Source organism: Loxodonta africana, chromosome 4 (genome assembly GCF_030014295.1).
Source record: "Loxodonta africana isolate mLoxAfr1 chromosome 4, mLoxAfr1.hap2, whole genome shotgun sequence".
Classification (NCBI taxonomy): Eukaryota; Metazoa; Chordata; class Mammalia; order Proboscidea; family Elephantidae; genus Loxodonta; species Loxodonta africana.
In genome coordinates, this window is record NC_087345.1 from 152,738,735 (window position 1) to 152,752,808 (window position 14,074).

General features: G+C 43.7%; 1 protein-coding gene across 5 annotated transcripts in view; it reads left to right on the forward strand.

Annotated features, from left to right (window-relative positions):
• CAMK1D (calcium/calmodulin dependent protein kinase ID) overlaps positions 1–14,074 on the forward strand; it is a 491,464-nt gene that overhangs the window by 433,051 nt on the left and 44,339 nt on the right. For all 5 annotated transcript variants that reach the window (XM_010590728.3, XM_023548911.2, XM_003410734.4 and 2 more), the window contains one exon: positions 8,096–8,171. In XM_010590728.3, coding sequence (XP_010589030.1) covers positions 8,096–8,171 — 76 coding nt within the window. The remainder of the gene's footprint in view (positions 1–8,095; positions 8,172–14,074) is intronic.

Genomic DNA, 14,074 nt, shown 5'->3' on the forward strand with positions numbered 1-14,074 from the left:
ATCCTTGGCCGAAGGGTGAACATCAGGAGTAACCCCAATACTGAGTTTAAAGGGTGTTCAGGGGCTATATTCTCAGAGTTTCTACAGTCTGTGTCAGACCAGTAAGTCTGGTCTTTTGTTGTGAGTTGGAATTTTGTTCTACATTTTTCTCCAGTTTTGTCCAGTACCCTCTATTGTGATCCCTGTCAGAGCAATTGGTGGTGGTAGCCAGACACTATCTAGTTGTGCTGGACTCAGTCTGGTGGAGGCTGTGGTAGTTGTGGTCCATTATCGTTTGGACTAATCTTTCACTTGTGTCTTTGGTTCTGTTCATTCTCCCTTGCTCCAGATGGGGTGAGACCAGTAGACGTATCTTAGGTGCACACTCACAAGCTTTTAAAACCCCAGATGCTACTCACCAAAGTAGGTTGTAGAACATTTTCTTTATAAACTATGTTATGCCCATTGAGCTAGATGAGCCCTGAGACAATGGTCCCCAGCCCTCAGCCCAGTAACTCGGTCCCTCAGAGAGTTTAGAAGTGTCTATGAAGCTTCTATGACTTTGCCTTGATTAAGTGATGCTGACTTCCCTAGTATTGTGTACCGTCTTACCCTTCACCAAAGTTACCATGTATCTATTGTCTAGTTAGTGCTTTTCCATCCCTTTCTCCCCTCCCTCATAAACTATCGTAGATGGTTTCTCTCCATGTGTAAACTTTAAAAAAGTTTTTATAATAACGATCTGATACACTATTTGTGCTTTTGTGATTGACTTATTTCTTTCAGTATAATGCCCTCCAGATTCATCCATATTGTGAGATGTTTCAAAGATTGATCATTTTTCTTTATTGTTGCTTAGTATTCCATTGTGTGTGTGTACCATAGTTGGTTTATCCAAATTCTAAATCTACTGTTTTACTAAAGAGAATGAGTTAAGCCTGGGGCTCAGCAGGAGGACCACTGTGTCCACAGAGAGATCGTCATAGCTTGGTATGCTCTGCTGAGGCAACATGGTTTACATGGAGATTAACTTTGATTTACTTGTATAAACTAAGGCTACAGAATACCTTTCTGTCAGGAATAGCAAAGAAAACAGAATAACACACAAGATCTGACCAGGCAGGGCAGGGAGGAGGTTCTGAGAGATCATTTAACAGAAACTTTTCTGCCCTTTAGCCCCAAACCTAGTAATTCAAAAATCCCTGTGAGAAAAAGGTTTTGAAAGCACAACTATGAATGACAAACATATATGCTGCAGAGAATTTGGGTAATTCTGCCTCTTTTATCCCCAACATTTACATCAGAAATCATTTGCTTATAGAAAGGTATTTAGCAATCGGTTTTGCTTTGACCTAATATAGATACTTCTCAATCTACCAGTTGCTTGTGTCCCAAAATTCATTTGTCTCCCTCTCTCTTTTTCTCTCTGCACCTCCTCACCAAAAGTATTTGAGCAGCTAAGTTTATTCGAACCCGGTTGCACGGAATTTGGAAAAATCATTTCTCGTAGAAACAACGGTATGCATGGTGACTAGTTTGAGTTCAACTGAATAAACATTTGTTGACCCAGCTGAACACGTGAAACCCTGAAAATACAAAGACTACTGTGTGTGGTGTCTGGTGTTTGACAATGTGATTGACACAGTAGTGAAAGGTTGTATAAGGTCTGGTAGGAATCCACAGGAGGCTAATGTGTTACAGGATTTTGGTGAGTAACCTGGAAACCCAACTGTCATGCCCAATGCATGTCATCCAGATGGAGCTTTCCTCACCCCAGACCCACTTTCTGTACCTCAAAAATGCTGACTTTGGCTAAGCCTAAGGAACAAACAGAAAGAAACCCTGGTGGTACAGTGATTAAAGCTCTCATCTACTAACTGAAAGATCAACTATTCAAATCCACCAGCTGCTCCATGGGACAAAGATGTGGCAGTCTGCTCCCATAAAGATTCCCATTGCTGTCTAGTCGATTCCGACTCACAATGACCTGATAGGACAGAGTAGAACTGCCCCATAGGGTTTCCAAGGAGTAGCTGGTGGATTTGAACTGCCAGCCTCTTGGTTAGCAGCCAAGTTCTTAACCACTGCACCACCAGGGCTCCCCTATAAAGATTACAGCCTTGGAAACCCTATGACACAGTTCTACTCTGTCCTATAGGACTGCTAGAAGTTGGAATTGACTCAACAGCAACAGGTTTAGCTTTTTGGTTATGGGACAGTAAGAAGGTTGGACTGGCTTCCAATCTTGCATATGTCCTTTCCAACACCTCCATTAGTGTGGGTCTCTCTGTTGCCACCTACAGCCCCCAGGAACTATCGTCCCACTCGAGGAATGTGTGTGTCCTTCTCCACTTGAGTCACTTTCCCTCTGTCATGGCTGTGCCAGGAGAATAGGTCCTTTCCTGCCCTGCCTGGGGACTGATGGCATTACAAACAAGCCACAGGGCCTTTTAATGACTGTTGTCTTTGGCAGTAGCTCCAGCTAGGTTCTTTTTCAAAGCCTCCCTTTATTAGAAGATGCCAGAGTAGCAGGGAGTTGTTTCCGGTTGTTTCCACTACACGTGAATTCTGCTATGTACAATTAGAAGAGAATATTATTTCTCTTTGAAGTTCTTTGGCGTGTCCAGGCAGGATTAGGGGAGAGATGGACCTGTGGTGGCATGGCTCAGAGAACCCTCATTACTTTCCCAGGCTCCAGATGGACATTACTCTGTCCCACCAGAGCCTGGAAGAGCATTTGTCTTTTGAAAGCTTGTAAACTGGATGCTATGATTTTCAGATTTGCAGAAGAATTCTTGATGAGTGGTGTAAGATTGATAACATAATACCTGGAAGTTTGGCAGCTTCTCAGTGTGAATCCACCACCCCCACCAGTTGTCACTGGGTTGATTCCAACTCATGGTGTCCCCATGTGTGTCAGAGTAGAACTGTGCTCCGTAAGATTTTCAATGGCTGATTTTTCAGAAGTAGATCACCAGGCCTTTCTTCTGGGGTGCCTCTGGGTGAACTCAAACCTCCAACCCTTCAATAAACAGTCAAGCGCAATAACAATTTGCAGCACTCAGGGACTCCCTCAATGAGAATTGTTATTGTTGTTGTTAGTCGCCATCGAGTGATTCCAACTCATGGCAGCCCCACGTATGCAGAGTAGAACTACTCAATAGGGTTTTCAAGGCTGTGACTTTTTGAATGCAGATCTCCAGGCCTGTCTTCTAAGGTGCCTGTAGACAGGTTCAAACTGCCAACCTTTTGGCTAATAGTTGAGTGCTTAACTGTTACCACCACCCAGGGGCTCCTTCAATGTGAATGTTGTTGTTAGTTGCTGTCAAGTCAATCCTGACTCATGGCGACCCCATGTGTGAATAAAACCAAAAAACCAAACCCAGTTGCCAGCGACACTATAGGACAGGGTAGAACTGCCCCAGAGGATTTCCAAGGAGCAGTTAGTGGATTTGAACTGCCAACCTTTAACCTTAAAGCCAAACTTTAACCAACTGCACCACCAGGGCTTCGTGTGACCTCTGAAAAGATTAGAATAGTAGACTCAGCCCTACATACTAGGCTGTAGCCAAAAGGAATCAGGAAAATGGGAAGGTGTTGGATATACATGGCCAGGTGAATACAACAGGTTGTTGAAACAGGGCCAACTGTAGGACACAAAAGGAGGACATCAAGAGAAGAAATATCCCAGCCGATCTCATGGGTTCGTCATGATTTCATCCCTACATCGAATTGTCAGGCGGGTTTTGAATATTGCCTGAGGATTTTTTTTTTTTTTCAGTCATTACTGTGACATGAAACGTAGCTACTTGACAGTGAGGGAGGTACTTTTTCAAATTATGTTCCAAAGAATCACATCAAAAGTGAAATTAGGATTTAGGCTATTAGTGCATGTGCCATTATAAATTATAAAGGATATTTTAAGTTGATGAGACTATTATTTCAAAATCTTGTTGCTTTTAGTTGTTACAGTACACTTCTATCTTCACTCTCTGCATCTGTTTCCCCGTGCTTGACTATTAGCCAAAAGGTTGGCAGTTCGAACCCACCTAGAGGCACCTTGGAAGACAAACCTGGCCATCTGCAATTGAGAACCTCACCGGAAACCAAACAGTTCAACGGCCTCCATTTGGTTACAGAATATTTGTGTTGTTCTTATCACTCAGATAAGAAACAACACAAAAAAGAACAAGAAATGTTTAATACAAGTATATAAATATCCGCCTGCAATATTACTTACTACCTCAGGGGTGGGTTAACCAGTAAGCAAGGTATGCACTAGTTTGCATTGAACAAGGTAGGCAAGGGCTTAATTGTATTTACTTGCTAATCTGGGGGTGAGCAATTTCACATGGGTTTCACCACATAATTTGATGTAGTGGGGGACAGGTGAAATTGTGCACTGCTGATTGGTGAGAAGGCACAACTGGGCCCGGGTGTACCTTGTTTATTGGGTAATCCAGCCCTGCTGTTACTGATCTGTTAATAATTTAGAACTTTACCATTAATGTCCAGGTTACTAGGTCCAAACCGACAATCTTTATTTTTTTTTAACCATACACTTGATGTTATTATCAACCTTATCATTTGAACAAAATCTCATTTAAAAAATTATATAAATGTAGTTTGTGGTTTCAAGAATTTAAACATCTCAAGTAACATCCAAGTTTCACGTTGCATGAAAAACCAGCCACTTACTTTTCAAGTCTGTGCACTGCCTTGTACTGTTCTCCCAAAAGATGGTGGGTTTGCCAGATTGAAGGCGAAAAGTGTGATGTGTAAGTGGCCGCAGGCGTGCGATTTCTAGAGCGAAACCATGATCCTTGTTTTCTCGTTCTCTGAGCAATGGATGGTAGCCAGAACATTTCTCTTTTATCAGATGATAAAGATGGGGAGGAGGATGAAGATGTTGTTCTTGTACAGAATCCTCCCTCCCACAGTCCACAGTGCTAGGACTGTCAGGATGGAGAGCTCCAGAGTACACAGAGTATTAGTTCTTCTTCAGAATAATACCGGCTCTCAAGTATTGTAGGCTCTTATTCCCAATGTAAAGATCATGGCTTTTTTTTTTTTTTTTTTTTCCACCACCCATCTGTCAGTATGTCATAGTATGGTGTCTTGCATGTTGCTATGATGCTGGAAGCTATGCCACTGTTATTTCAAATACCAACAGAGTCACCCGTGGTGGACTGGTTTCAGTGGAGTTTCCAAACTAAGACTAGGAAGAAAGGGCTGGTGATCTAGTTCCAAAAATGAGTCAGTGAAAACCCTATGGATCACAACAGAGCATTATCGAATATTGTGCTGGAAGCTGAGCCTCCTAGGTTAGAAAAAAAAAGAAGACACTCAAAAATACACAGTGAACACAACAATGATTGTGAAGATGGTACAGAACTGGGCAACATTTTATTCTGTTGTGCATGGGGCCACCATGAGTCAGAGCTGACTCAATGGCAGCTAACAACAATAGTAACAAAGACTATGGCTCAGGGGATCGACCCAATCTTTGTTCATAAACTATGAAAGCAGCTTATTGGAGCTGCCTGCAGCTTCCTTCTCTATGCTACTTCCCCGTGGGTCTGTCTCTTTTGCACCTGCTGGGTGACATGAGTTCATGCTGTGATTTGCCCTGAGCTCCCAGTGCTTCTGCGCCATTTGGCAGCTGGTTGTGTGGTGTGGCTGAACCAGGCTGGGTCAGCCATCTAAGGAGCACTGCAGCCCTCTTTGACAGGGAACCAAGGCCCTCTACCTCAGCAGGTTGGCTTTGTGCTCGTGACATGTTGCCGTCAGCTGGGCTGGGAGGGAACACAGGGTCAGGCTTTGTCGTATGACCTTTCTCAGCCTCTTTCAAACTTGCCATCAGGCCACAGGGATGGCCCTTGAGGCTCAGAAATATGCTCCTTGCTAATGCAGTCCCCTCACACCATCTGTGCCTGTGTGGCTGCTCAGTCGGGAACGTCAGCTCAGGGAGCGCATACCTCTTAAATCAGGAAGGCATTTACTGTGGTAAATGACTCCCTTTTGTCAGCTGCCATAATAGAAGAGCCTGAGAAATATGCTCTTAACAGTTATGGGGAAAAGAAACATCAAGGCAGCCGGCTCATAATTATCCAAGGGCTCCTTCTCCACTTTTCGAGTTCCCTAGCTTTGTGGTCGTTTCTCCTCTTGCAACCTGAGTTGAGGGCAAATATAGCAAAGGAAGGATGTATACATTTATTTTGTTCTTGTTAAAAAAAAAAAAATCTAATAAGTTTGGGGGAATTGGAAACAAACCTGAAACGATATTTGAGGATTATCTGTGGGTTGTATCTCTCACTGTCATAACAAGAGATGATCAACAGTAGTCTGTACCCTTCCCTATTCTTGCTCAGGAAAATATCTATCTTCAATAGAATGAAGGATAGGGTTTCTCTGTTACTGTTTCTGCAAAGAGATTTTCTTGCAAACTGAAGAAACGCTGACCTTGACAAGCAGTATATTCTAGCAGAAGGAGCAGGGACAGGGACAGAAAGGCCTGGGCTCCAATCCCAACTCTTCTATATCTTCCTGTGTGACACTGGGCAACTTACTTAACTTCTCTAAGGCTCATTTTCCTTAACTCTAAGGTACAGATGGAGCCCTAGGTGGTGCAAACAGTTAACATGCTCAACTGCTAACTGAAGGGTTGGAGGTTCGAGTCCACCCAGAGACATCTTAGAAGAAAGGCCTGGCAGTCTACTTCAAACAAATCAGCCATTGAAAACCCTATGGAGTACAGTTCTACACTGACACACACGGGGTCCCCATGAATGGAAATTGACTCGATGGCAACTGATATAAGGTGTAGATAATGACAATTGCCAGAGTTTCTAATCATCAGGATCACGGTAGATAATGTTTATGAATGACTAGCAGAAGACCCAGCTCATGGCAGGCTCTTAACACAAGTTAGGTCCCTTTTGAGAGAAAGCTGGTGTAGAGGCAGCCCTACCAGGCCCAAAGCCTGGCCCTGCCACTTGGCAGCTGGATAACCTTGGAGAAGTTACTTGACTTCTCAGTTACCTTCCTTTTCTCACTTGTAACTTAGGGATGATGATGATAATAACACTTCTACCCAACCCCAGGATCACTGGGGTGAGTGAGCGAATGTACCCAAAACTCTTAGAACACACAGTGCAGCATATAAGCTATGGCTGGTTTTTAAAAGGGTATTTCCTCTACCTTTCTAATTTCTCTGGAAAGCCTATTCTAAAGATACCTGAATAAGATTTAATGTGTTTTCTTGTACTTATTTAGTCTTTGCACAAATATTTATTGAGTGCCAACTGTGCCAGGCGTGTGACCCAGGGAGGCTGTAGCCATAAGGCCAGGAACAGGGAGAGTGAGAATAATACAAAATAAACCCAATTTCCCTCCCCTTCAGGGTGGATGACCTGATGAATAATGGTTTAGGAACAAGAAAGTGAGATTAAATAACACTTTTCCTGTTCCACAGATAAGCAAATGAAAAGACGATTCCGACAGATAACCTACCTCAATCCTTACAGAATGAAGTAAGAGTAGGCCTCGTACAAACTTCCCAAAGACCACATTTTAGCTCCAACCTCTACTGGGTTTTGAGCTCCATGAAGGCAGACTGAGGAACAACTAGCACTCCACGGAACCTAGCACCCACCATCCTATAGCACCTAGTGTCCAGTACCCCACAGCACCTAGCACCCCACAGCATAGGACCCAGCACTCCTCAGCATTTAACAAGGCCTTACACACAGGCCAGAAATGGTTGAGTTGAATTGAGATGAAGTCACATACCCCAGACCCTAAATTGAATATTATCTTTCTTTGCTTCAGTCTGGTATGAGCTGTGGGCACAGTGCCGACCTATAACAGACATCTATTAAGTATTTGTTGATTGATTGATTGATTTTGACTGATAATTTCCAGTTACACACACATTGTCCTCATTTTTTTCTGGTTAGAAAAGCTGACAAATAAAATGGGTCTTATCTCCCTTCTCAAGTTTTAGACTTACAGAATGTTCAGTCCTTGTAACACACAGAAAAAAGAAGCTAAAAATTATTTTATGTCATAGGCATTTAAATTGTTAAGTTTGTGTCTCCCCTTTGTCATTTCACAGCTCCTGAGGTCCTCGCCCAGAAACCTTACAGCAAAGCTGTTGACTGCTGGTCCATCGGGGTGATTGCCTACATCTTGTAAGTATTGCTTCGCCATCCTGGCTTCGGATAGAGACCACTATGGATGTATTAGGACATCTCTGAAAGAACTCACAATAAGAAGAAACATAATGAGAATAGAAGCTCAGCCTTTGGATTCCTCAGGTCTCTATCCATAACAACTACGGACATGCCGTCCCAGGCCATGGGCAACTTGTAGTTGTTGGAAGATGATCAATTTTTTTTGTTTTTTGTTTTTTTTGCTTAAGTCCACTATAAGGTTATTTTTAAATTATGATTTCTTTTAACAATTATATTTCAAATGCTTGTTATGGAACATGTTTTTAAAATGGGGTTAGGTGAACTAGTTTATCTAAATGATAGGAAATGAATTTCCCCTCCTTGTCACCCCCAAGGAAGGAAAGATTTTCTGGCAGGCAGAGCCCCTACACACAATGAAAACCTAGGGGGTTGTGATCAGAGAAAGGCTGACAGTATGTGGCATCCGGCTGTCCTCAGGGAATGCTGGAAACATCCCCTCTGAATTGACTTTGTCTCATTATCTGGGAAGCAAACAGCCTTTCTACAGCACACATTCAGCTGGGTAAGCTTTTGTAGCTTCGTTGTGTGGATTTACGTGACAGCTCCTGTAGATTCTTGCTGTTATCGCAGGAGAATTTTATCCGTTATAATGTGCTTGGCCTGTAGGGTTCCCACTTATAGAAATAGGTAAAGGCCAGGTTCACGTGAGCTGTAAAACTAAGATATTACATTTATATTTTGCTTTGACTTCCAAAGCATGTCGACCATCTTCTGCAAGTTTCATTTTTTTTTTTTTCCTTTCGGGGCTTGAGGAGGGCGGTTACAGGCCCTTTTAAGACCGGAATGAAAGCTGTGGACCCTCTCACCAGATAAAGTCACGCATACACAATTTAGGGTGGGGCGGGGGTTCCTGGGTAAGCAGATACCCCTGTGTTGTTTACCCTGCTTCCCTAAATCCTTAACTAAAATTCTTATCAGAGGTCCTGCCTTGCCCAGCTTGATGGTAAAAAGGTTTAAAGAAATGAGTGCTAGGCCAGTCCCCTTCCTGCAAAGGACTGAGTCTGCTGTGGGCTAGAGAACTCTTCTCTGGGCTTGGGCAAAAAAAGTCTTTGATCTGACCTCTGCTTGTTTTTCCTTTACATCTGTGCTGATTCTTTTTTATTTTATTGTGATAAAATAGATATTTTAAAAGCTTGCCATTTTAACCATGTTTAAGTATACAGTTCGGTGACATTTATCCCACTTACCACATTGTGTACCATCACCACTATCCTCGTCTAATGTTTTTCAGTTGCCCTTAACAGAAACTCAGCACCCCTTAGGTAGTAACTCCCATTTCCTCCTCCCCCCAGCCCCTGGTAACCACTAACAAATTTTTATCTCAATGCATTTGCCTATTCAAAATATTTCATGTAAGTGGGATCACACAATATTTGTCGTTTTGTGTCTGACGTATGTCACTCACAGGAGCCTTGGTGGCACAGTGATTAAGTGCTCGGCTGCTAATAAAACGGGCAGCAGTTGAAACCCATCAGCTGTTCCATGGAAGAAAGATGTGGCAGTTTGCTTCTATAAAAACTACAGCTTTGGGAACCCCATGGGACAGTTCTACTCTTTCCTGTAGGGTTGCTCTGAGTTGGAATCGGCTCAACAGCAATGGGTGTGGGTGGTGTATATTTCACTCAGCATACTGTTTTCAAGGTTGTAGCATGCATCAGAATTTCTTTTCTCTTTATGGTTCAATAATACTGCATTGTATGGATGTACCACGTTTTGTTTATCCATTCATCGTTTGTTTTGATTCTTGAGCCACTATTCTGATGTACGCTAATGTCTACAGATTCCCATTGAGTTTGCGTGTGTAATTATTTCCCTGAAGTCTTGGCATTGGAGTAGGATGACGCTATGGCTGTGAGGAAGTGTTCCTTAGAATCCTGTGGCCTGGGTTGGTGTGGGTGGCACTAGGCGGGCCCTGGAGTTAGAACTCATGACTCTCAGTCTCAGACTATTGCTACTTGCCACTGATCCACTGTGCCTGGTCTCCCAGTCCCATCCATTGTTTGAAGACTTATGAGCCAGGCTGCCGAGCAGGCTGTGACCAACAGGCAGCACACTGGGGAAGCTGATTACCCACAGGGATCTGCACAGAGCTCCTCATTGCTCATATCAACTGTAATGGAAAAGCGGTTCGCCTCTACCACTTTTTGGAGAACGGCACTATTATTTTCATTTGATAAACCAGTCACACTAAGATACCAGACTGCAGCAAAAGTGCCTGTGACAGGCCGCGGACCCAGATTTTCCTCCTCTCTGCATGCCGTGTAAACATTCCTCAATGTCATACTTGATGGCTTAGCTCTCTTTTGAGCTCCATGCTCATTTTCATGTTATCCATCATTTGGAAAAGGAAATATTTTTTCCTATCAAGGATACTCATTTTTTAAACACAGTTGATAGGTCCTTGTTCTGCCAGGAATCTTCCTTTGGGTTTAGGACTTGCACAAAACAGCTTTGCCTACATAGCTTAAGCTGCTGGCCGGGACAGAGGTCAGGGTGTGCAAGGCACCCCAATGAGCATGTTGGTGCCCATTCTTGGGAGGTTGGCTCAGCCAAGACAGCACAAGTTCCATGGAAATAAATTTTCCCACTCGAGAGGAAAATGAGCATCTCATTGGTCGAACCCGATTTTGTGCTAACATGTAGTCTGCCTTTCTTCTCACAACTTCAAGGAGATTATTTAATGATCACTTGCCCCAATTGTGTTCAGAGATATAAAATGCTATGGAGAAGCTCAGCGAATTTTTGCTGGTATAATCTGAGAAAGAATGAAAGGAGATTCCCACCCCCAACCTGAAGCAGGCAGGTCAAAGGCATTAGAGCAGGCTGGACTAGGATGGACTTGACCATGGATAGAGAGGATACTTTTCCATGCTGTGACCTCTGACCTCTCTGCCCAGAAGAAACTCTAGGCAAAATACGTATGGTAAATCCCTTTAATTTTTTTACTGGCCTCCTGCATTGTTCAGTTTCCTCAATTAGGTCATATACATGTTGATTTGCCCATAAACCCATCGCCATCGAGTCGATTCCAACTTATAGCGACCCTATATGTACAGTTTAATTAGCTTTGTAGCAGCGGAACTATGAATGCCTAATCTGCGGGCTGTATCCATTATCTGAGACAAAGGTGATCCTCACCAAGGCAGTCCCTGCCACTTTGAACCGTTGACACCTCACTCTTTACGGAGTCCATATGTCCAAGGGAAACCTGGTGGCGTAATGGCTAAGTGCTATGGCTGCTAACCAAAGGGTCAGCAGTTCCAATTCGCCAGGCACTCCTTGGAAACTCGATGGGGCAGTTCTACTCTATCCTATAGGGTCGCTGTGAGTCAGAATCAACTCGACGGCACTGAGTTTTGTGTTTATGTGTCCAAGGGAGAAAATGTTAACTAAGTTTCGGTAGGAGAGAGTAAAGTGTAATTATTGAGCGCCAGTGAAATAACCACACCTGGGGTATTTGAAATGGCTGTTATTACTATGAGTATGCGAAGTGCTAACTTTCATAAGAACAATTAACTAGCACTGCCAGCAACCAGCAGTGATTTGTTTTTATATTCATTTACCAGGTGGGCCATACTGCCTGGGTCAGGTCTGCATGGGCCCAGGGTCTGGACCTTGATTTAGAAGTTTAGAAACTAAGTTAGATCTGTTTATTCATAGTGCTGTGTCATGGGTGGTCCTGAAGTGCACTCAGCTGCTAACCAAAAGGTTGGAAGTTCAAGTCCACCCAGAAGCACCATGGAAGAAAGGCCTGGCAATCTACTTCCAAAAAATTAGCCACTGAACACACTATGGAGCACAGTTCTCCTTTGACACACATGGGGCTGCCATGAGTTGGAGTCTACTCAACAGCAACTGTTTTTTTTTCTTTTTTCATTTTTCATATTGCTCAAATGATCCTGGTGAATTGATCCCTATTAGCCAGACTCAAAAGAAACTCAGAAAAAACCCTGGAGTGCCAATTTACTAAGTCGTGGTGAGATTTGTGCCCCACAAGGTAATTGGATACGGATGGCAGCAAACTAGCGTGCTCTCTCCCTATAGGAAATGCTCCGTGAGGAACCAAATTAAAACCAAAAGGTTTCTTTACGAACAAGGAATCTGAGCTTCTTTACAAGCAAGGAATCTGAGCAGTGGAGTTGGATGGCCTCAGATATGTTCACAAAGGTTGTATTAGTCTCCAGGTCACCCTTCTCTACCACAGGGGTATTTCTGTCAAGAAGCACAGCTACTCCTCTTGGCTAGTCAGAATGGCTACATGCTGACCAGTCCTTACACCCGCTCCTGTCTCCACCTTGAAGACAGCCACCACCTGGCTTTTTTCTTTATCATTCTAGGACCATCACTTTTATGTCAGCAGGCACTGATTAATTGTTATAATCCCCAAGTTTACTGATATGATATCATTGACTACATTTCAGTTTAGCTGCTTTCTGAGGGTTTTCAGAAAGGTGCCACAATCTCCCATCCACAGTAGAGGGTGAGTGGATCCTTTGGATGGTGGAATGCCATTTGCGGGTTTTAGGTCCCTGTAGCGTTTTTAGCTTCAGTGTCAGACACAAGTACTGCTTGACCCAATTTCAGCTTTGTTCCGGGGCTCTTGACCCTCTCAGCACTGCTTCTGGAGTTGCCTGTGACAGCTGTTTTACCTCTAACCCCTCAGGAAATAAACCATTGCCACTGAGTTGATTCCAACTCACAGCGACCCTGTAGGACAGAGTAGAGCTGCCCCATAGGGTTTCCAGAATTGCAAGTTTTATGGAGGCAGATTGCCACATCTTTCTCCCATGGAACAGCTGGTGGGTTTGAGCTGCTGATAGAAGGTCTCCTTCCTTAGGAAATAGCAAAACATTAAATTTTCTTCTCTCAAAGAGTGGATGCAGGGTGATGGGGGGAAATTCTGTAAGCAGTGAGACTGAGATCCAGAAATACTACATTTTAGATGTGGTAGGAGCATTTTCCTGCCAGTGAACTCGAGCAGGTGGAATCCATCTGTATCTATGCCATTGTATTTGCAAAGGCCGTTGGGTAGAGAAGGCATTATGCAGGGAAAGCTGGGGAGACTGTCTCAAAGGCATCACTTTCACTATGAATTATGCAGCTTCAGGCCAGATAGAAAACATTTTGCTTCCTCTGTGCTCTCGTTTCCATCTCAGCATCATCTCCTGGAAGCTGTCATTTAAGTAGCAGCTAGATGCTTACGGATATTTATCGTGGAGAATGGAAGGCATGGGGTTGATATTCATTCATTTACCTAACATTATTGAGCCTAGTATGTGTCAGGCCATATTATGGGACTACGGAGAGGGCTTTATTACCGCCCCTGCTTCAGGGGCACTCGCTGTCTGCTGGAGGAGACAGACACATAAACAGATACGTTACAGCGCAGTATTACTGGCTGTCAGCTGTGAGGAAGGCTCTGGGGAAGCTCCTGGGGCAGAGCCATGAACTCGGCTGGGGGCCTTGAGGCGATAGTGATCTGAGTTTGGCAGGACGGGTAGGTATCTGCCAGGAGAAAGCTGGTTCAGGGTACAAAAATAGCTGTCTTCAAACATCTGCAGGGCCACCATGGGGGCAAGGGAGACCTGCTCTGTGGTGCTCTGAGAACATCCATGACAGGACAGACCATGGCTCACAGCAGGAGAAATTCGCTATTGCAGCTGCTCCACATGAACAGACTGCCCTGTGTTAACATGAGTTCCCTGTCACTGTCAGGGACGTTATAGAAATGGCTAGAAATTTCTAGATCAGACCAAGTGACTCTCAAGCTTCCTTCTACCCATTTCATTCTGTGATTTTAGTATCTTCTACTCTAAGCCAAAGGAGCCCTGGTGTCACAA